Source organism: Pleurodeles waltl, chromosome 8, assembly GCF_031143425.1.
Source record: "Pleurodeles waltl isolate 20211129_DDA chromosome 8, aPleWal1.hap1.20221129, whole genome shotgun sequence".
NCBI lineage: Eukaryota > Metazoa > Chordata > Amphibia > Caudata > Salamandridae > Pleurodeles > Pleurodeles waltl.
Window position 1 is genome coordinate 1259296913 of NC_090447.1, and position 24080 is coordinate 1259320992.

Sequence of the window (24080 nt, forward strand, 5' to 3'; positions counted from 1 at the left end):
ACTGTTAAGGTGGTCCATTTCCCTACAGGGGATGGACTTCACAGTGGAGCACAGACCTGGGACTGCCCATGCCAATGCAGATGGCCTTTCCAGGTTTTTCCACTTAGCTGATGAGGACTACCAGGGTGTAGGTTAGTACCCATCACCTTTCATCTGGGGGGGGGCAGTGTAGGAAAGTCCTCCTTTTTTGCCTGATCACCCCCACTCTTTTTGGATAGGTACTGGTGGTTACTGACTCTTGGCTGTGCCCTGGGTACTGCTAACCAGTCCCAGGGCCTGTGCTCTGTGTAAAATGGATATGCAAATTAGGCTAATTATAATTGGCTAAGTTAACCTACCTATAAGTCCCTAGTATATGGTAGGGCATGTAGGTTTAGGGACCACAGCATAGGTGGTGCACACCTAGGTGCACTGCTGAGGTGCCCAGTGTCATTTTAAAAGCAAGTCTGCCTTGCTGGCTGCTTTTAAATTAAAGTTATATGCAAATTCGACTTTGGAATTAAAGGTACTTCCAAAGTCTTAAACTACCTTATTTTTACATATAAGTCACCCCTAAGGTGTGCCCTATGTGCCCCTAGGGCTGGGTGCCATGTAACTATAAGCAGGGACTTTATAAAAATAGATTTATAAGCCCTGGTGAGGTAAAAACAGCCAAATTCGTTTTTCCCTCATTGAAGTAAATGGCCTTCATAGGCTAGAATGGGCAGACTTTATTTTAAATTTTAAAGTCTCCTTAAATGTTACATACCAAGAATTTGGTATCAAATTAATTGTTGTAATAAATCCCACAACTTCCAGTTGTTGGATTTAATATAACTTGTTCAGGTAAAAAGTTTAGACTTTACCTAAAAAGTTGCCAATTTCAGCTCTGCATTGTTTTTGCTGCTGTGCTCTGATTGGCCAGCCTGCAGCAGCTTCTGCCAGGCTGCCTTGATGAGGTGTGAAGTGGCCTGGCTTCACACAAAGGAATGTGCTTGGGGGAGAGAATCTCCCCTCAGCAGATGGTGAGGCAGGAAGGGGGAGGGCTGCCAAACTGGTCTTCAAAGGCAGAGAAGGACATCTGGAGCACCCAGCAACACCCCCACATCCTGCAACCCCAGACAATTAGGTGCCCCCTTGATTAGATTAGGAGAGGGCAGGAGAGGGGTGTGTTTATGATTTTTAGCCACACCAGTGGGTGGGCTCAGCCAGATGTAACCTCCAAAAATCAGATTCATCCATGTTGGATTTTTAGAGACTGTTGCCTTCTGGGATGGATTTTTGCCACACTTCCCAGGAAGTGGTCATCACAGGGGGACGACCCTGTCCCTGATTGGAGAACCAGGGCCCCCCTGCTTTTCACCCAGGAGCAAGGATAAAACTGGCAGACCTGCCCCCACACCTCAGATCCCCACCAAATTTCAAGAAGAAGGAACTAAAGGAGAAGAAGGACTGCCCAGCTGGACCCCTGGCCTGCACCTGGAACCTGCACTCAGAAGGACTGCACCAGCTGCACACTTGGGCTTCACCACAAGAAGGACTTTGCCTGGCTTCAACTGGTTCAAGGAGGGACTCCCTGTTTGCTACAGGTGAAAAATTGCTATCCAGAGTCCCCTGCACCAACTCCTGAAAAAGTGACCAGCTGACCACTGTCCAGTGGCCAAAAAGGAGTTTGCGCCAGGTGCATTCTGGGAGTTGAAGTCCGCACCCCCCAAGGACCATCACAGAACTTCTGGACCCTTGGGGTGAGCTGTGGACCCCAAAAGAACCTTAAAAGAACATCTGGGTGAAGCCCCAGAAGTTTGGAGAAGATTTGAGAAATTTTGTAAAAAAGCTCCAGAGAGGGACCGACCCGCCGCGGAAATTCTAGCCGGCTTGCCTCAACCGCGACCCGGCCTGACTTCGTGGTTCGTCCCGGTAAAGAAAAACATCCGAAAAAGAGACTAAGTCCGAAGGTAAAAAGTTGACCGGGACCTCCCAGCCATCGTATCCGAGAAGGGCTCCACGGACGTCGGATCAAGATCCAGGTTTACCCCGGTCAAAGGATTTTCATCTCGAAAAAACGACTAAGTCCGAAGGTAAAAATCACCACCGAGGAAACCCACATCGCGTATCCGGACAAGGGCTCCAGGAGGTCGGATTCAACTGGCAGGTTCGTCCCGGTGAAGAAAAACTTCAAAATAAAGACTAAGTCAGAAGGTAACTTTTTAACCGAGGCCTCCCGCGACTTGTAGCCGAGCAGGGCTCCATCGCGGTCGGCCTGAAACTTTGACTTTGCCCCGGTCCTGGTGCAACCAGATGACCCGATTGGCGCTTTTTGTTTCTAAGCGCTAGAAAAATAATAATTCTTTAAAAATTCATATCTCCGGTTCCCCTGAACCGATTTTAATCGTTTTTGTGTCATTTTAAAGATAAAAATATAAACTATTTTTATAAATTGGTTTTGGATTTTTAAACTGTTTCCTGTGTTTTATTTAATTACTGTTTTGTGATATTTGAATGCTTTACACACTGTCTCCTAAGTTAAGCCTTGACGCTCGTTGCCAAGCTACCAAGGGTTGAGCTGGGATTAATTTACTGAGACCTAACTGTACCTAGGTGGAGGTTAGTGGCTTGTTGCTGGGTGTAGGTACCTACCTGCCCTTACCAATAACCCATTTTCCAACAACCACAAAGAGAAAAAATAATGTGCTATCAAAAGTAAGGACCATAAGGCAATCTGGTTCATCTTAAAAATAAGCAGGTGCATGAATCACAAAGCAACTTGTACATGTAAGTCAAAGTACAATTTACAGAAGCAAATGTCTTGATTTGAGAATCCAAGGTTGTCACAAAAGGTGAACTCACACTGGTAAAGTTATAAGGTTTCTAGGTGTATTCTTGGTGAACTCCATAGATTTCGAAATTTGAAACCATGCTAGATGCTAGCCCTGCATCCCCACAATTCTTATTTGTTTGTGAAACAGGGCCCATAGAACTTTATTTATGTACAGTACTGGGTACTTAACTTGAGACAGAATTACATTGTAGTAGGTGAGGAGAAGCAAATAAATAGCAACATTTTTGGCATGGGTACGAGTTTGATACATATAAAAATCTACATGTATACGCAGTTTCTGCCTCCAAGTATAGGTCGAATCATGCCTAACACAGTTACAGTGATACTTTGCATGATCTCACATGAGCTGAAGCCCATAAGACCAAAAATAGATTGAGAGAAAGTGTGAAGAATATACCCGGTAAGTCAGGGATGTCCACCCCTGTATCTGTGATGAACAAAGAAGGAAGTCAAACTAGAGTAGTAAGCATTTGAGTGCTTATTTGAAGCCAGGGTTAGTCCTGGTAGGTGGTGGGATGGAATTCCAGAATGTAAGGGATTTAGTAGGTTAGAAAAATACTTAGTTCAGAACTGGGCGATGCACTGGAAAATAGACACATTTAAAAAAAATATCTAAATAATGGAAGAAGGCACACTATATATTCACTTCTTTATCTGTAATTGTGTCAATTTTAACTTTGCTAGCAGATCATTTAAGTCTAAAGGCCAGGCTTGGTTCTCCTCTAACGCCGTTGTATTCAGTTGTCTCAAGATGTCATATTACTTGCCACAAGTTGATGATAGATAGAAAGGAATTGGCCTCAAATTGACTTGCTGCTATACAAAAGGATAAACCAGGAAAACTGAATTTTTACTGGGGCTCCGTAAATACAGATCTTGAAGTGCTCACAACTACATTTTGGAGAACCCTGCCGATGGGGACAAAAGTGTAAATCATAAATCGTACCACAACATAAGGAAATAGGCCCACTTCAGCTTCTTTCATACTTTTCGTGTAGGTCATTGACTCAAACATCATAGCCAAATGAACTTTTCTATTCACAAAGCTCTTACCACCATTGATGCAAACATCACTTTTTCACCTTTTCTGTTGTATTTATTAGTATTTCTGTAGCAAGGATGCTTCTCCTCAATTATTGGTTCATTGCAATTAAGATAGATTTCTACCTCATCCTGTGTCCACGGAATAAATTAAATCTCAGATTCGTCCACGCTTACCTAAGTGTTTACTCGTTCAGTTGCCAAAATATGGAATGCTCTGCAGTTAGAGTTTTAGCCTCTTAAATTTGATGTATCTCATTATATTTATTAATATGTTTTGCATTCTACTTACCAACTTCCTGTAGATATACTTGATGTATTCAGGATGAATAAGTGTAGAAGGAATTACCAATATTTGTTAAGTGGGCAAAGTCAATCAAGATCTCTGCTTTATGTTATAGTCTAATGCAGTCTAATTTTTACCAATATGGAGTATTGTTTTATTTCTATTCAGTTCCACTCTGGAATTGTTACTGCATTATATATTCCAATAAGGCTTTCAAAATCAGAAAGGTGTGCTGTTAGGATTCTGACAAATATTTGATATTTACAGAAAACTTAATTTCAGAAAATTACTGAACAACAATCCTGCCAAACACAGTTTCTATCATAAGGTTGCATAATTCAGCAAAGGAATATCAACATTGTGTCAATGGGATTTCCCTATTCAACTGTCTTTTGTGGGCGTGAAAAATGCCATGTCATCTGGATCAGCATTTATGAGTGCTATCATGAAACCTGAAAGTTTAATTGGGTGCACATGTCAACATCTTCCAAGGTGATATTGTGATTTTTAGAAACTATATCCACAACATGATGCCACTGTTGAGAGAGTTTTCCACATCTTGCGAAATAAGGGTGTGACTTTGTGGAAAAGTGTGAAAATGTTCAAAGTGTGTGAAAGTGAATACTTGGGTCGTGGATTAAAGTCTAGTGCCATGAGACCGAAACTCAGTTAAGTAGAATATACCTCCTCCTATGGACCAACTGCTGTCCTTGCAAGGGCTGTGTGAGTTCTTTCCCAAATTTCTAAAGGATCTTGTGAACATTAAAGATGTTGTCATGCATCTCTTGAAGAAAAAAAGTGGAGTTTGAGTGAAATTACATTTGCCAATTTGCAATGAAAAGTGTAAAGAAGGCAATCTTGGTGGCTCCAGTTTTACAGCCACATTAGAAGAAAGCTTGAGTTGCAGATTGGTCAGTGTGATTGTGTATGGCTTGTGAGCCATGCTGAGTCAAATAAAGAATCACAATGAGTTTACTTTTGAGAGCATTAAGGCTGATAGAGTATAGATATTCAATCACAGGAAAAGAAATCCAGGCTGTTTGTGAAGTGAGAAGAAATTTAGAGTTTATTTGTGGAAAAGGTTGCTATGAAAGCAGACCACCATTCATTGGTGGATATTCTTTCAACTGTAAAGGTGAAGAAATCCACTGCACATTAGGTAAGTCTGGCCAAAAAAACATCTGAAGATTTGTTTTGGAGTGCACACAATATTAGTGTCAACTCCTTGTCTAGAGTGTCTCTGGAAATCACTGATGAAGAATGATCTGAGGCTATTGAAAATAAAATGGTTTCACTGCAGAAGTGGGAGAGAATGCTGTAGTACATGGAGCTGGATGATATCATGCAGGAAGTGCTGGGACTTTCAGTTAAAGGTTGACCTAGGTCGAGGCCAATGAGCTGCCTGAGAGGAAAATAGTCAATGAATTGTCAGAGAGGATAGTTTATTGTTCGGAGAGGCTACGTTGAGTCCACTGGTAGGATTGTGAAGGACAATTTTGAAAGCTGCACTTGAAGGTCATATTGGTGCAAGTCTCACAAAGGAGGGGGTCAGGGATGAGTTTTAGTGGCCTTGGTTAGAAGGAATGCTCTCAATATAGGGTTATTGATAAATATCTGGTTGTCAGATCCCCATCTGTGTTTTCTGTTCCTTGTTGGTATAGGATTTGGCAAAAAGTAGGTTTGGATTTTTTACAATCATTTCACATCCTTCTGTTGTAGCTGAGATAAATGTTACTGTTGACTGATCACCTTTTTCGATGTGAGTGGAAATCAAATTCTTGGTTGAGCCTACTACTGAAAGAGGTATCAATATCTTGAACAGCATTTTCATCTGAGAAGTGATGCTGGACACCATTCTCGCAGGCAACGATATTCTATTCACTTTGAGTTTTTGTCTACGTGTGGAATCAACCATCTAATAAAGCAGGTATGTCACAATCAAGGGATGGCATGATGAAGATATGCAATAAGTTGCTGGTGGATTGTAGCTGAATTGCAGACAGAAGTGGAAATGTCAGTGATGAAGTGGAGGAGTTTCCTTGGCCTTATAGAATGACTCTACATGTGGCCACTGTGTAGATACCATTTGAATTAACTGAAAGGGTAGAGGAATGTGCTTTGACTTGATTTCCAAATATATAGTGTCCACTTGTTAAGAGACAGGTCAATGGGAAGCCTGTAGAGTGAAGCTAAGACCAATGCTGTCATATAATCTGATAGGAAAAAGAAGGTTCTCTGGAATTATGGCAAATGTGATGTGTGGAAAGTTGGCTATGAGTCAAGCTGAAAGACCATCTTTTGATTATGAAAGGGTTGTCTAGATTTGGTGACCCCATGTGTACCGCAGTAAGTGCATGACAATGCTATGACAATCAGCTAAGAACAGTGGTGGCATGTTAGGGGGATTGGTTATTGGTGGTGGACGGATTAGTATTTATGCTTCACACAAAGGAAATGAGCAGAAGAAGTTGGTGTAGATAGATTAACCTTGTGCTCAGCATGGCAACAGGACCCAAAGGCCATCTAAAATGAGAGACTAGCTATGTAGTTTACAATCTTGTTTTTAACGTAATGTTGTTATCAGATCTGTGCTAGTCAAGGCGTAAGCTTGTTGCCATGTGTTTCTGGGAATTCTCCCTGGATAAGAATTTTTACATGCATTGTTTTCATTTTGTTCACTGTATTATGATTACTGTTAAGTTCCATAGGTTTTGTTTATTAATCTTATTTTTTGTTGAGAGGGAAGATGTCATCTCATAAACCAATGTGTGTTGCCAGATGGATCTTGGCAGGCTGGAAGAGTCAACACAGAGATGACTCTTGCAGCCTGGTGTGCTTTGTGAAGTATCATCATTTCAAGAATGCAGAGCAAATCTGGAGGGAATTCCAGCATTAATATCTTAAATTTAACCATGTGTCAGAGGCACTAATATGTTTGATCCACCTCGATTCAGTTTAGGAATACATTTAAGTAGCCCTTATTTTAATCGTATAGTAAATACATTCCTACAGTTGTACTTTTATTTTAAACTTGTAAAGATATTAATATGGTTTTCCAATACTTATTTGCTAGATTTCCTCCCCTAGGATATGGATGCACTAGGCAAATATCATAGTAATAATACTGCTTCTGAACACACTCCTCATTCTCCATATGATTCATATTTTCTCTAAACATTACATTTTATTTGATCGTATGTTCGCCATCACACCTCTCCTCTTCAGCTTTCATGTACCCAAAGGACCCAACACACAAAGTCAAGTTGATTTGTTTACTACCGTTCAACCTGCTTAGGAACTTATGGTGGCTTTGTTGAACACTAGAGAAGAGGGCTAGCTCATTCCATTTTATCTTTTACCCTAATCCAAGGAATGTGTTAACAGATGTGGGGGGGTGTCTTACTCTCTTGATTTCTTAAGGCTAACTCAACCTGAATTCTTAGGTATCAGACATCCAGCATAAGTTATGTTCTTACAACACACACACAGTCTTGTTTTATGATTCATTCCTTAGATTAGGGGTGAGGAGGTCTGTGATGTTCTTCAGAATCAGAAATGGCGGCAGCAAGGGGATTTGGGATTATTCCGATACATATAAACATCCTTGCTAAGCTTTCACGGATTTCATGATAGTCACAATAAAAGGGATGCAAAAAATATGTATTTTTGTTTAAATACCAACATATTGTACTATTATACTATTCTTCTTAAATAAGATGGGAAGCTACCACTCCAAGAACATATTTAGTATGGGTTGATAGAGCTTAGAGGTACTCCAGAATCCATTTTATTACTGAAATCTTTTTTTTAGCATATTGTCAACCTACATATTTGTTATTCATTATTTCTATTACCTTGATTATAGTAGTTTATCTCAGTATATTAGATTACTGTAAACACAGGACTATCTCCATCCTTTTCACGTATTGCTTGGAGGTATCTAGGCAGAGTGGAGGCACTAGTGAAAGTGGCATTTATTTCAGTTAATGAGTGTTGACAACCATTCTATATACTATTTGGGAAGGAACATAACATGCTGGGTGTCGGAGACCTATGAATTCAGGTGGAGTTGGCCTTAGGAAATCACAAGAGTCAGAACCCCCACATACCTGTTAACACATGCCTTGGATCAAAGTGAAAGATTAAATGGAATGAGCTAGACCTCCTCTCTAGAGTTTAACAAAACCACCATAAGTTCCAGAAAGGTTTAAAAACCTACATCTTTAAATGTGCCTTCTCCAGCTTCCAGTCAAAACAGGCTATCTACCATCCGCAGGGACCAGGCCCCTTCAGCCAACAGGACTCTTCCACGATCCGAAATCTCTGACACTGTTTTCGGGAACACTGAAAGATATCTCCCAGTCACATGGAATTCCTGGTCTGAACTGTTTCTGAGATAGATAATGCCAGCGAGTGATCTTAAGTGGCCGTGATTGCAAAGCAATATATTTTAGAGCTGTACAAAACCCTTAAATTAATAAATAAATTTAATTGCCAAATTATATATGCTGATTTTTTTTATCTGCACCTATTAATAAGATATGCCCACTTGTTCTCTTGCTCCTAAATTGTATCCCAGATGGTGGCCAGTCCTGCTTACTCCCTGACTCAGAGTTATCTGATTAATCAAGTTGCTTCTGGTGACTGGAAAGGTTTCACCTTGATTCTATTTCAGGACCGGAGGCTCAGATTATGCTTCTCTTTCTTTACTACTCATTAAAACAGCAGCCAATCACTAAACAGAAAAATATAAACTACATTTCCCATGTTGCACATCTCAACGTCACCACCAATCATATCTCTCCAGGCCCTATTAGAGCCCTGAACAGCATCTTAAAGTCCTCTTTCTTTGCTGCTTCAGCATAAGATAAATGCCTTTCACGTTGTTCTCTTAACAGTTTTTTCCTTTAGCGTCCGGTTTTGTGCAGCACTCAGGATTCTTACTGCCAGCGCGTCGCTGCCTTGGTGGGCTTCATTGGTTGCCTTAGCAACATTCCTCAGTAATCAGTGTGCGGCGGGCTGGCTTCTTCTTCAGCGCAAGGAGCGCTGATCGTTTTCTCAGCGCGCGGTGCACGGAGAGTACATTCCTCATCAGCGCACGGTGAGCAGAGAGTGCATTCCTCTTCAGCGCGCGGTGCGCTGGTTTCGTCTTCAGCGCGGAGAGCGCTGATTGTTTTCTCAGCGCACGGCGCACGGAGAGTGCATTTCTCATCTGTTCCAGGTCGATAATTATTCTCAGGCACCGTGCGGCGCGCTGAGAATTTATACTTTAACTTAGACTTTAATTTTATTTACCTTGCGAGTTTTTCCTTTCCTTCAAGCAGGGATCCTGCTGCGTCCCGGAGCCTTCCCTTGTCAGGCCCAGGCGGAGAGCCGGACGTGAGCACGTAGCCCAATTGGGCTCTTTTTAATATGATTGGGCTATGCGCTGTCCTACCTTCGTTTCTCCTCCTCTGACACTGACAGAACGCCGGGAATTGCGCGCATTTTTTGAATTCCTGGCTTCCTGTCAGTGTTCTCGACGCCATCTCAGGCTGCAATAATCGAATTAGCCTGAAAAGGAGCGGAGTGCACGCTCGTGTATTAATTGAATTTTCCTCAATACTTGTGGCTCTCAGGGCGTCCTCCGTGTTGGGGGGCTGTAATAATTAGTGGACAGCTTTTTGTTGAGGAGTCATTTTTTTCTTTTCTCTTGCACTAGGGGTGACTCCCCCCTTGAACCCTGAGTGACTTCCGTTTCTGCGGTACTCTCTGTGCATACTGCTTGTGTCAGTTTGTGAAAATGACCGATTGGGTGCTCTTTGAGGAGGAGGAGTATGGGTGTTATGATGAAGACGGTCAATTTCTGGGCGATGGTCTATTCGAGGTGATCAATGCTTCGGTTCAGCAGTCGGTCAGCAGGGCCTTAGAGGTTTCTGTTCCTCAACAGACCTTTCAAGCGTTGGTGGTGGCGCTAAAGCCTTTCACCCAGCAGTGGAGGCCTTCGCTAAGAAGCCAAATCGTGTTCCCTTTCAAGAGGGTAAGTCCGCGGAAGGGAGTCCTTCACTTCCTAGTACTTCAAAGGACGCTCCTTCCGCTTGGCGTCATGATGGAGTCATGGCCACACTACAACAGCCCTCGGCTGATGGCCATCAGTATTGCTCTGTCCCATCTGCTTCCTGTGTTTTCCCTCGAGGGGTTCGAGTTTCATCGGACTCTGATCCCAGTGAGTCAGATTCATCTCACTCCGGCAGTCCTTTGCGCAAGTGCAAAAAATCAAAGAAATCTGTTTCATCGAAGTCGCAAGTGGACCTCGCCCCTCCTTCTAACCCCTTTCAGTTCAATCCGGAGGACATAGTAGATCCATGTTCTGCAGACTGGGCTCCTGCGCAGGAGGTAGCGGAATATTTGCACGGTAAGCTGCGCAGGAGTTTTGACAAGGAGGTGTGCAATAGGTTGGGAGCCGAATGTCCTAGGCCCGAGCTCCCAGATAAGGTGGCGGAGACGCCTGAGATCGATGCCAGCATGCTGACATTCTTAAAAAAAATTGCAAAAGACCCAAAGAAGGGGATTGACTGGGCCTGGCGCTCCTGCCAGGACAAGCTTCTTGATTTGACGGGTCCTGTGGCAAAAATACTTGAAATGGCATTGAAGGCCAGGGAGACTGGTGCTCCTATTGACCCCCATATTTTGGCCGAGTGGACTCAGAGAGCAATATGTCTGTTGGGTAATGCCAGCTGCGACATCTCGAAGGAGAGGCGCAAGTCACTCCTTATGAGGGTAGACTCCAACTTGACAGAACTGGCCTCAGCAGATGCGGGTCTCCTGGCAGCGGGTCGCCTTTTTGGTGACAAGTTCGTAAAGGATATTGACAAATATGTGACAACATTTACAACACTGGATGAAGCGCAAACTAGTTTGAAAAAGGTGTTTCACTTGGGCCTTTTTGGTCGGGCCGGACGAGGCAGGGGCTGCTTGTCAGGCCGAGGATACTATCAAGGCCCCCACAGGGGAACCTTCATGCGAGGCCAGGACTACACTAGAGGTGGTACCTTTTTCCCCTCCCGTTCCCATTTTCAATGGCTTCAGAGGACAACGCGGAGGTTTATGGGCTACCGCCCCTACCGGCTACTCAGCAGGTAAGGATTTTTGATTCTTCATTGATTCAGTTGGGGGGTCGAGTGCAATTCTTCCTTCACAATTGGCTTTCGATAACTCAAGATGCGTGGGTGTTGCAGACTGTGCAGGGCTTTCGTCTGGAGTTCTATCAAACTCCATGTCAAATGTCTCAACCTCCTCGTCTCTGTTTTTCCCTACTGGAGACCAATTTTATAGATCAAGAGATAGAGACTTTGCTACAGAAATGAGCAGTGGCTTTTTGCCATCCTCATCCAGCCGGTTTCTGCAGCAACGTTTTTCGGGTGCAGAAGCGGGAAGGAGGGCACCGGTTGGTGCTAAACCTCAAGGAGTTCAATTCGTTCGTTGTTTATTGGCATTTCAAGATGGAAGGCCTTCATCTTCTTCCCGATTTACTCCAGACGGAAGACTGGATGATGCGTCTGGACCTGAAGGACGCGTTTCTGACAATTCCTATTTGGCATCCTCACCGACGGTTCCTCCAATTCAGATGGAGGGACAAATGGCTGGAATATTTGGTCCTGCCTTTCGGGCTTTCTTCAGCACCCTGGTGCTTCACCAAACTGCTCAGGCCTGTGGTAGCTCACTTGCGAGAGGAAGGGACTTGGCTGATAATATACCTAGACGATATATTGATCATGGCTCAATCCCTAGAGTTGGTGAAACAGCACGGTGCCATGACAGTTTCTCTTTTTCAAAATATCGGTTTTGTCATAAACGAGGCCAAGTCGATTTTGATGCCCACCGGATCAGTGGAGTTCCTGGGTTTGGTGATCAACTCAGAGACTTCTCAATTGATCCTTCCCCAAGCCAAACTTCAGGACATCAAGATGGAGTTGAGGGTGGCCCTGACACAAACGTCGCTGTCCTTGAGGAAGATAGCTCGCTTGGTGGGCCTTTTGGCTTCCTCAAATCAAGCGATTTTTCCGGGACCCTTGCATTATCGAGCCTTACAGAGGTTCAAGATTCAACACTTGCAAACAGGGCTTGAACTATTCGGAGAGAGTCCCTCTCACAGAGGAGGTCAAGGCAGAGCTCAGGTGGTGGCTGACGCAAGAGACACTTGGAATGGCAGGGCCATCTTCAGTTCTCGTCCGAAGGCTATCATAGAATCAGATGCCAGTCGGTGGGGCTGGGGAGCCAGGTGCGGGGATGCCGCTACGTGGGCCCATTGGTCCCAACAAGAGCTCAAGCTGTACATCAATTGTCTGGAACTACTAGCAGGCTACTTTGCGATCAAAACTTTGTCCCCAAAGAAAGTCTCATGCACCATACTCTTGCGGATGGACAACATCTCAGCAGTTCGTTATATCAACAAGTTGGGGGGTACGAGATCCTCTCTGTTAGCCGAGATAGCCAAAGATTTCTGGCATTATTGCTTGTCTCACAGACTGATTGTGGTGGCGGAGTACATTCCGGGGCAATCCAATGTGATTGCCGATTGGAATTCCAGGTACCTCAAAGATCACAGCGATTGGAAGCTGCTTCCCCAGCTGTTCCGCCTGACTCAGGACATTTGGGGTCATTGCAAGATAGATCTCTTTGCCCCCCGTCTGAATCGGTAGCTGGAGAATTTCTTCAGTTGGAGGCCGGACCCTCTCGCGAGGGCCACGGATGCTTTCTCCCAAGATTGGTCGGGGAGCCTCAATTATGCCTTTCCTCCCTTCGCGATGATTCCAAGGGTGGCAACCCACATCAAGAAGCAGGAGGTGGAGGTGATTCTGATTACTCCGGTCTGGAAGGCGCAACCGTGGTTTCCACTTCTGCTGGAGTTAGCCTGCGACTCTCTCCTATTCCTTCCTTGGTCTCAGGACATGCTGATGGGGCCCCAAGGGGAATTTCATCCTCTTGTGATGGAGAGACAATTGCAGCTCATGGCATGGAGGTTTTCGGACAACAATGGTGTTTGCCAGGATTTTCGGACTCAGCTACGAGTTTTATCAGTAAAGCGTGGGCTCCCACTACCAGGAAACGATACTCATCAGCATGGAGAGCTTGGCAGAGTTGGAGCATTGGAAGGCATGTGGATCCCGTGGAAGCATGAATAATGGAAATAGTACATTTTTTGTCGCAAAAAGCGATGGAAGGCATGTCCTATAGGACAATCAACAATTTTCGTTCTGCCATTTCAGCAGTTCATGTCAAAGTCCACAATAATCCGGTAGGTATGCATCCGATTATTTCTAAGCTTCTTAAGGGAATTAGAGTCTCTAACCCTCAGAGGCCTAAATATACATTTCTGTGGGACATTAGCCTCGTGCTTAAGTTGTTTGACAGATGGCCTGATAATGAGCTTTTGTCGAGAATACAGTTATCGTGGAAACTGCCCATGTTGTTATGCCTTGCGGCATGTTGTCGATCCTCAGATGTGAAAACTCTGGACCTTGCAGGTAGAGTGTTTACACCGGAAGGAGTTTCGTTTTCTATTACTAAAAGGACGAAAACAATGTCTACTAGTATTGAGTACGTTGCGTTTCCTTTCAATTCAAAACTGTGCGTTGTGAGTTGTTTGAAACAGTATGAAGAATGTACGAGGGTTTTCAGATCAAATAGCGAGGGTCAATTACTGATTTCATTGAGGAAACCTTTCAAACCGGGTTCTGCTGCGACCATTGCCAGATGGTTAAAGGACGTGATGATTGAGGCAGGGATTGACGTTACTCAGTTTGGTGCTCATTCAGTTAGAGAAGCCATGCCCTCCAGGTCTTTTTAATTGGGAGTAACTATTCAAGATATTATGAAATCAGCTGATTGGTCCTCCGATTCTACTTTTAAGCAGTTTTATTATAATCCGGTGGGTGATATTGCGACAAGGGCGTTTCTACCAGCTTTGAACTTGCATAATCTGAGCCTCCGGTCCGGAAATAGAATAAAAAATGTGTTAGCGATCGCGCCAAGAATTTTCAATTCTATTAAGGACACGGAGGCGAGGATTATCCCACCCAGTTGAGGATTTGATACTGTATGGTTATCATGTATGATTACGTCAGCACTTAACTTTCTGTATATATGTAATGTTTATATACTTTGTTTTTCCCTCCCTGATATTGTAAAGGTGGAATTTTGGAAGTTTCTCTGATATTTTGTCTGGTTATCCTAGGAGCTGAGCAGAAAGCAGAATGAAGTAGGCATTCGCCTGTCGAGAGGTTGAAGTTCCCAAGTTCGTTCTCGGAATGGTTTGAGGTGGTCGAGGGCTTTTCGTCATTTTGAGATACTGCAAGTGTTATCAGAGGAGGTTGCTCCAAGGTGTGTTCCCGCAGAAAGAAAGAGGACTTCAAGATGTTGTTCAGGGCTCTAATAGGGCCTGGAGAGATATGATTGGTGGTGACATTGAGATGTGCAACATGGGAAATGTAGTTTATATTTTTCTGTTTTGTGATTGGCTGCTCTTTTAATGAGTAGTAAAGAAAGAGAAGCATAATCCTCGCCTCCGTGTCCTTAATAGAATTGAAAATTCTTGGTGCGATAGCTAGCAAATTTTTTATTCCTTTCTGCAAAAAGATGTAGAGTGAGAATCAGGAAATGCTTTTCTGTTTTGTTCCGCCTTGAGAAAATGGTATATCCTAATAGCATTGTACATAATCTAACAGAGTAGCAAAATATAATGTTTGCTGTCCAAGATGCAGATTGCCTTTTGTGTGGGATATATCAATGATGTGCATTGTAGTGGTAAAGAACAAAATGCCTGTAAAGTCGTGAACCAGTAAACACAGCCAAGACTTTTAAATGCTTAGGCTGCTTAAGGCAGGGTAGACAGGGGAACTGTGTGGCCTTATCATTGATAATTTCACTTCATAAGGTGACATGGACTATTGCATGGCTGGATATTACTAGGGTTGCAAGAGGAATCTAAAGTGGAGATTAAGAGCTAAGGGCATTTGTCTGTTGACTCCTTTGGTGTCCAATTTGTACCTCTAAGGTAAAATGAGATGCTGAGGTGTATACATGTTTCTCTTTATAGTTTTGAAAGGAACGTATCCGTGTCTTCTATTATGTGGACGATACTCCGACCTTTGACCATGCATTGTGCTTGGACTTCAGAGAGGTTAAATTAGCTATATTGCCTCGTAGAATAAATGCATAGCACATTCATCTTAGCGCACACAAAATATTGAATTCTGTGGGTTTGGTATACCAGGATTCTTGGGACCCAATGTTCTAAACACTGCAATTTGTGAACAGTATTTTTCTGACCAGTAGACAATTTTACTAATTGACCTACAGTATATACTAATAAGTTGACTCATAAAATTCCAAATTGAAGTGCCTTGCAATTTGACCTGTTTCATGAAAAGCAATGTCCATCACAGGTATACTGACTTGCTGGGGTTGGCAGATGACCATATCTGTGATCGCTTTTTAATAAAGTAAATTGTTTATTAAATGCAGCCCATTTTCCTAAAAGGAAAGGAAACAGTGCTGCATTTATAAATAAAAATACTTTTAAAAAAAACAAAAATAGTTTGTTTAAGAGTTGTCAGTGGTCTAGGGAGCTGTCTGTGATCCTGTGGACCACTGCCTTCTCTCCAACAAACTTTTTTTTTTTCAACATTCACAGTTGTAAATCCCTTATTCCCCGACTCAGGCGTCAGTAATTGTTATCCTTTTGCAACTGGATTTCGGTCAGAAAACGATGAAAGATCTCATACTGAATCACAATTTGAAAGGGACACACACCTCCCAAATAGTGACTTGGTATAGAGCCATGAAGCCATTTTAGGAGTTGGTAAAAATGTACCTACTCCAAATATTGCTTTACATTGTGAAAATTTAATTTTGCATTTCCAAACTGCATTTAGGTCTGTTTGTAATTGTACCAAAGCTTAGTACACCAGGCCCTTGGTCCTTTAATTCTGATATGCTAAAGGTGTTTTTTAATTATTGTTATTTAAGAATCCTAGTAAACAAGAAGTTGAAGAGGGTCTCTTTATTTGAAGACAAAAAAGCACATGAAATGTCTCTGATGTAAGGTCTAAATCACTTTTTTAACAGTGCTCAAAATCTGTTTCTTTTGCCTTTAAAGTTCTCCTACATTTTCCCCTACTTGGCTCCGCTTGGTGGCCCCTATCCTCACGGAACTCCAATTGGTATACCTAATGCTTCTTATGAACACCCATGGAATACTGTAGGTTAGGGGAGACAATACTCTGGTATCCTCACCTCATCGGTTTGAGAGGTTACACCCTTGACCTCTTTCCTGTGGGCAAGTCTGGCACAAGTAATTCTATACCTCTGGTATTCAGTAGCTGTTGACTATGCAGTTAACATTAGGCTCAAAGACCTCTTGGATTCATCTTTATGTAATGTTTGTTAATATTTGCAATATTGTACAGGTTGCGATTGTAATAACGACTGCATGCATTGGAAAGAGGGGGATATGAAACTGATTGAGATCACCTTCCAAGCACCTCTTATTAGTGTTATTCTTATATGATAATGAACATCTTTTGCATGAATAGTGAATGCTAGATGAAGAATGGCTGCTGCACACTTCCTTCCCTTTGCTGCATTGTCTGCAGTGCAGGTCTTGCATGCTTGAAGGGAATAAAAATGGTGTCCTGCCAGAGCTGAACTCCGGAGAATGCATCGCATTGGTGTAACACAGGCACCAATCTTCACATAGCATTCTGGGAGCAGAACAAGGCCTTCTCTTTCTAATATCCTCTCCAGAGATGTCCCCCTGCAAAAGTGCAGTTCTCACATGTTTCCTGGAGTATTCTTGAAACCCTTCATAAATTCCTAAAATGTTTACATCTGCACAATGACAGAGGTAGTAAACCTACTGGTGCAGATTTACACATCACTTTATGATTCAGATTCCACATATTCAAATTCCAGAGGAAAAATGGGGGATGGAGTGAAAAAACTGTTATAAAGGTACATTCAGCAAGATAAAGAGTTGCAGAACCTCAATGAAATTGAAGACTTGGGTCAATTCAGTGATGCTGTTGCTGAAACAAAGAGTGTTACAGCAAATGCCCGCATCAAACACTTCTGGTAAGGATGCTTTTTCCCTAACAGTGCTAACAGTGCCATTAAATGAATATATCAAATGCCACATTTCTAGTGCCTAATTTGAGCCAGTGGTTTCTGGTGCTAGACATCGGCACTTAATTTGCAACACAGAGCTTGTGAAAGTCTGCCAAAAGGAGGCACTCTCTCACTATTTTAGAGATAACCACAAGAACTGTTAATTAACATTTCAATATACATTAAAAATGCCTATTACCTGCCGCCTAAGCAATTCTTGTAGCTTTGAAGGGCTGAAATGGTCCGAATTGTCACACTTGTGGGAGTGTGATGGTTAGTAGTTGTGCTGTTACTATCATTGGCAACATGGCAGGGGTAGTGTGTGGTGCAAGCCAAGCTGCAGTGGGCTCCTGATGAGAGCCCTGGCACTTATTTCTTTTTACAAACTAAGCACTTCACATTACTTTAGTGAACGAGCTGAACTTCTACAAAGCTAGCAATGTCCAGCAATGCAAAGGATTCCACCATTTTTTTAAACTCCTAAATACTTGAATACTTGCTGTGAGTGGAAAAAAAACTGATAAAGTACCAAACGTTCTCCATGGAAGGTCTCCTCCACTTAAATGGCAGTTATTAGGCAAGAATGCAATAAAAGATCTGTATTAATAAGTGCTCCTAAAACCGATGGTCTTAATTATGTGAAATGGCATAAATGACCAATGTGTATGGTTACTGTGTACTGGCACTGCACATACTAAAGATATGTGTGAAAATAAGTATCATGAAAACATGTATCTGTATGTTTTTAGTGCTGAGGTCTTGCTACCACCAAACAATAAAATGAAGCTGGGTTTTCAGAAAGAACATAAGTGTGAAAATAATCCCCACAGAAAATCGTTGTATTTAAACTTTTCCCCTGCATAGTCACAACGGATGCCCTGAAAACCTGATTGGATTTACTGTTTGATGAAGTCACAAGCTTAGCTCTTGTGAGTTTGCTGTTTACACATGTAAACTACTTAAGCACTTTGTGTCACTAATTCAGCCCTATGTGATAGTTCAAGATAATCTGTAACAGTAGACATTTTTTTTCAAATGTACGTACAAACAATAGTTTGCTTCGTTTCAGCTTCAGCTCTGGAGACCAGAAGTAAATCGTGCCATCCTCTCGGACCATGACTAAAGTGTCATCAGGCATTGAGAACACACGCAAGATAGGTTCACCGTGTGAAATGTCTTGGACCGTGGCAGGCAAGGAAAAGCTGATCTTCTTCAGCCGGGTACAATACGCCTCATGTTCTGCATATTCCAATTGCATATAGGTGCAGAAGTCATTCTGAGGAGAGGAAGTAAAATGTTATCAAATCTTAAAATTCATACCTCTTATATAAAAATTAAATAGAAACAGCCCAGCTGTGGAAATGTGTATTGTAAATTAAGTCAGATGATGTTGGTGAAAATAATTGATCAATAGAATATAAATAGGAATATTGCAGATGCACAGAAAACATTAAAAAACACATATTTATTATCAATGTGTCAAGAAAAGAATAATTATGCAAATGTACTGAATTTAAATATTTCTCTTATTAGGCCTGGAGTCGTACCCATGAATCTACAACCTCAAATAAGGAGTAAATTGAAAATGTACCTATGTATTAATGTTACACTATGAGTAGCCACATTTACACTACTGCAGATAAATTGTATACATTTTGGAGTATAACTTCATGCATTATTTAATGAAATGCTCCACTATACATTTTTTACCCTACTCGACAATATTCATATGGGAATTATGTGTCCAGGTTGCTGGATGATGTATCTAATTGTAGACAGAGTTTATTGCCAAACAAAAGAGAGAAGGTTTCCAGGAAGCCCGAGCTCATCTCTAAGCTACAGCCAAGAAATACAGCTCTGTTGATACATTTATGCATCGGGGGAGGTGAAATCCCTTTCAGTAAGTGGCTGAAAAGTTTAATGAGCTGACATCCTAACGTAAATCTTTTGAAAGTTCTAGGAAGGCAGACATTCATGCTATAACCAGGTCATCCTGCAGAATACAGAGGAGTGTTCTTATTGTTTTCATACCTTCCCGTGACCCAGGCTATACTAATTTTTGATTGTGCATTTAGTTAAAAAACACTCAAGCATCATCCAAACTAAAACAACCGCAAAACCAAATATTGTTATATACTCAAGAACACTTCACATTACCACTGCAGTACAACGCTGTACATTAACTGAGGAAATATTGAATTCTGCAGTGCCAAAGGGACACATTCCATGACCAGTTTTTTGTGTGAGCGAATTTCATAGTGTAGCTTTATACTTTTCGGGAAAGGACATAACTTATGCTGGGTGTCTGAGACATGAGAATTCAGGTTGACTTAGTCTTAGGAAATCAAGAGAGTGAGACCCCCCTCCCGGCACACACCTGTTAACAAATGCCTTGGATTAGGGTAAAAGATAAAAGGTATTAGACTGTCAATACAAAATGAAACAAAATGTATACCTTTCAAAGTTTTTACAGGTTAGATCATGTTATATATTTAAACCTGCGATTCGGATGCAGTTTTCCATATTTCCCTGAGGCATAGTAATGTCTGACCTGACCATGTATGTACTTGAACTTTGGATTTACGTTGGACATACATAAGTACAAGCCTATTACAGTAGTTTACAAAATGTACACAAATGTAGAACCTGTGTTCAGACCACACCTTCTGTACTGGTTAGTGCATCTATGTATAACGGTGTATGCAGCTACCCAGATATGAGCCTGGACACAACGCCGGGACTTTCATGTGTCTATGAGTATCTGAAGACTTCTGACTGGAAGACATTCCACAGGCAATGAATTACTAGGCTATTAAAATATCAGAATCGTTTTTTCCGACACTGAAGCACATAAAACAACAGCACTAACCCAAACATAAATTATAGTTTCAGCATAAAATCAATGGATTTATGCTTTGATGAAGGTAGCATTTACCACATTATCTCTCCTGCTTGTAGAAGGCCTCACATACCCACTGATGCACTTGTTGCAAAGATCCTTTCAATCTCTTGTGCCTAGATGATTATGCTCTATTACCTTTCAAATCCTGTCCTAACTAAGGTGCTCATTACGAGTGTGGCTGTCCTGGGACCGCCTGACTCAGGCTTTTCACTGCCTGAATTACAGGCAGTGAAAAGCGCGACAGGTGCTGTTGCGCCCGACACACTGCAACATTGCCGCCTGCTTGATCATGAGCTGCCGTCAATGATTAGGCCTCTTTCCCACTTGGTCAACGGGCGGAAACCCTGTTTCCACCCACTGGCCCAGTGGAAAACTAGTAATAGGGCCAGTGGGTGGAAAACCGGAGTAGCAATTTTCCCTTCCTAAAGAGTCTGGCGTGCGGTCTCCGCCACCTGCCAAACTCAAAATGAGGGCCTAAATGTATGAAGGTATTCAGCAGGTATTCAAAATAAGGGCCTAAATGTATGCAGGTATTCAGCACTCCCGAGTTGTATAGATCTCCTACATTCACCTTATAATAAGCAACCACACAATGCATATCTCTTCCAAACGTGCACCATTATCTTTACTATACTCTCACATTAAGCAATGCTATGATCAGTTACTTACCCAATGAATTCTTCCTGCTGCAGCATAGTCTATTTTCATAAAAAGTTCTTCAATCTGTTCATCGCTCTAGGTACACAATAGATTAGGAAGGGTTAAAAAGCCCCAATGCCAAATAAAAACACAAAAATCCTTGTTGTGCTTTTCAGTTTTAAAATGTATAATTGCAGGATCAAATTTAATTTGGGCTAAATGAATAATACGGTTTAAGAGTGATCTTCAACCATATATATTATTCTTGCAAATTAGAAACAATATTGCTTCAATGTAATAAGGGTTATTAGCCTAGAAAGTGGTTAGAATTGAAATTCATCTCCCATTTCAGTTAGCCTGCAGGGGTGGGTTCGGTCTTCTTAGGCCAGAGTGTACAGCGTTTGCTTAATTCTCCATTATTGTGCTGCCAGAAGTAAACCTCCAGCTCCTCAATTTGCTTACCAGCCTGTCTGGTTTCCAGAACGCTTCTATCCCCCTACTGACTTGTTAAGGTTGTTAGTGCTCTGGATGGTGGACATTACTCTGCTGTCCCCCCACTGGTCACCATGCTAGGATGTCAGGAAATAAAGTGGTCTGCTAAGAGACATTTGTGGGTATAAAAAGATTAAAGACATAGGTAAAATTTTAAAGTGAGGTAGAGAGGGTGAATAATGAGGAGAAGTACATTTAGAGGGAAAGGCAGGTTACACTAAGAGGTACAGCAGAGAGAGTGGATCTGGCAGAGAGAGATACGGTCTGAAAGGTGAGGTAGTGAGAGAAGTCTAGAGTGGTGCAAAGTATAGAGAGAGAGTGAAAGGGATAGGTAGAAAAAAGCGCAGAATGAAAAGGCAGCTCAGACAAACAGTAGTAAGGCAGAAAGAATAACAGAGAGAGGAAGCAAAGGGCAGAAAAGAGACGAGGTGTATAGAAAAAAGAGGTGAAATACAAAAAGAGACAACGTTGATACAGTGGTAGAGAGAGAGGACAAATAACAGAAAGTGCTAGAGACATAGTTGAGGCAGAGAGTCCTATAAAGATAAAGATAAAGAACTAGTGTGTGTGTGTGTGAGGGAGAGAGAGAGAGAGAGAGAGAGAAAGAGAGGCAAGACCTAGAAAGGGTCAGATTACATAGAAAAACAGGCACAGAGAGAGCAAGCAGCAGGTAACTGTTAGAAATGGGGTTTCTGGTTGGCTAGGGTATGCACCTCAGCCAGGCAGAACCTACCCACTCTCGTCAGGGCAAGGGAGTTACACGTCCAAGATAACCCCTGCTCACCTCCTTGGTAGCTTGGCACGAGCAGTCAGGCCTATCCCAGAGGCAATGTGTAAAGTGTTGCACAACACACACAACACATGTGACACAAAATGTACACCACAAAGTAAACACAACACTGAGCTATGTAAAAATAATCTGTATTGCACAAAACATAATTAGACCAACATTACACATAAGTAATACCCTGCTACCTTAGCAGTTGTCAGAATGTTACACAAGTTACTAATACTCTGCAAGAATACGCAGTTGTCACATTAGAACACGTAAGTACTCAGGATTCTGCAACATAAGCAGTAGTCAGGAATTACAATAAGAGTTATATGCACTTTTCGTGAATAATTCCTAAATACCCATAAAAGGAATATTAGAGAACATCTCACAAGTCATACAAATACATATCAGCTAGACATGCCCATAAAAGGAACATTAGCATATATATGTAGTAACAGGAAGCTGGTAGGAAATCTATAAACACCAAGAGGTCTATACTAGGCTCCTGGAGCCCATATTCCCTAAAACGTACCTGGTCTCTGTAGTAGAGGCACTCCCAGTGCATAGAAGAGCATGAGGGGGCCCCCGGCGCTCCTGCGTGCACAACGGGGGCCACGCGATGCTCCTGGGGGAGAGGGGCGGTCGGCACCCTCTCCTCTGGGTAAAACGGGCCCCTCTGGGGGCCCGCATTTTAGGTGGGGACCTGCCTCGGCCTCCTCACACCCTGTCCTCGGGGTGGAGGTCAGGCAAGACCCCAAACAACTCAGGGGCGAGGGGGAAGGGACCTCCGTCGAGGTCTCCCTTCCCGAGGAAACAGAAATGCCCCAAATAGTGTGCAAAAAGGAGCGTCCTGCCCCTATGGCAGTGACCGGGGAAGGGGGCACTTCCCTCGCCTTCCCCGAGTCCTGCACTGCAGTTGGTCCGGAACTCAGACCCCTCCGGGGGCCCGAGAAGGCACTCGCCCGCACCCGACGTGGTCGCCGACAGGAGCACGCTTGTTCCATTTGGTTTTTCCTTGTGCCCCGGGGGCACTAGACTAGCACGGAAGTCGCGCTTAGCAAAAATCCAAAGCCCGGGTTGCGGCAATGATTTAAACAGCTGAGAAGCACTTCTTAAAGTGTGAGGGAACCTTTATAAGCCCGGGCTGAGGTGGTGATTTCTCATCAGCAGAAGGGTGCTTGAAGAAAGCGCTAGGACACACAACAAGGCGCTTCTCGCAGCGCTTTTAGTCAAATCTGCAGGGATCGTTGCAGGGGTCAGGGGCCACAGCACCCTGCCCCTGGGAACAAGCAAGAAAACAAGGAGAAACACAGGGCTGGTGGGCCCAGCTACAGGCCAGCACAAGGGGTGCAGATGGTGGCAGTTCCTTCTAGTGACCAGGCAGGTCACAGGTCAGCACAGCAGCAGCAGTCCAAGGTAGTTTCCTGGTGAGTCCATTTATCAGCGTTCTGTGTCCAGTTTCATGTCCCAAGAATGTTCAAATTGTGGAGAAAATTCCCCTGTACTTGCACTGGCTCCAAACATCAGTGGGGGGTAAACTACCCTATTGTGTGAGGCAAGGGCACAGCCTTTACAAATGCAGGTGTGCCCCGCCTCTCCCTTCTCTCAGCCCAGGAAGGATTTACAATATGTAGATGCACCTCTGGGACACCTCCACCCTCCCTGTGTTCAGGCTGTCTGAGAAGTATGCACAAAGCCCCAACTGTCAGTCTGCCCAGACGTGGATTGGAGGCAAGCTGCAAAACACCAAAGTCATAAGCACAGATAAATGCGCACTTTCTAGAAGTTGCATTTCTGTGATAGTAATATAAAATAAACCTACACCAGTAAGCAGCATTTCTCACCACTATCACAACCATACCAAACATGCCTACGCTACCCCTCATAGATAAGACAATACCCCTTACACATAAGGCAGGGCATTTCCAATGCAATCCTATGAGGAGCAGTGAGACACCAAGTTAGGCTGTTTGTCACTAAC

General features: G+C 42.9%; 1 protein-coding gene across 1 annotated transcript in view; it reads right to left on the reverse strand.

The window, feature by feature from the left end:
- Positions 1-24080, reverse strand: part of LOC138248527 (cilia- and flagella-associated protein 337-like) — a 513680-nt gene that overhangs the window by 455941 nt on the left and 33659 nt on the right. Inside the window, exons 5-6 of the mRNA XM_069202182.1 lie at positions 20863-20928; positions 18337-18567 (exon numbers count right to left, since the gene is read on the reverse strand). Of these exons, the coding sequence (XP_069058283.1) occupies positions 18337-18567; positions 20863-20928 (297 nt within the window). The remainder of the gene's footprint in view (positions 1-18336; positions 18568-20862; positions 20929-24080) is intronic.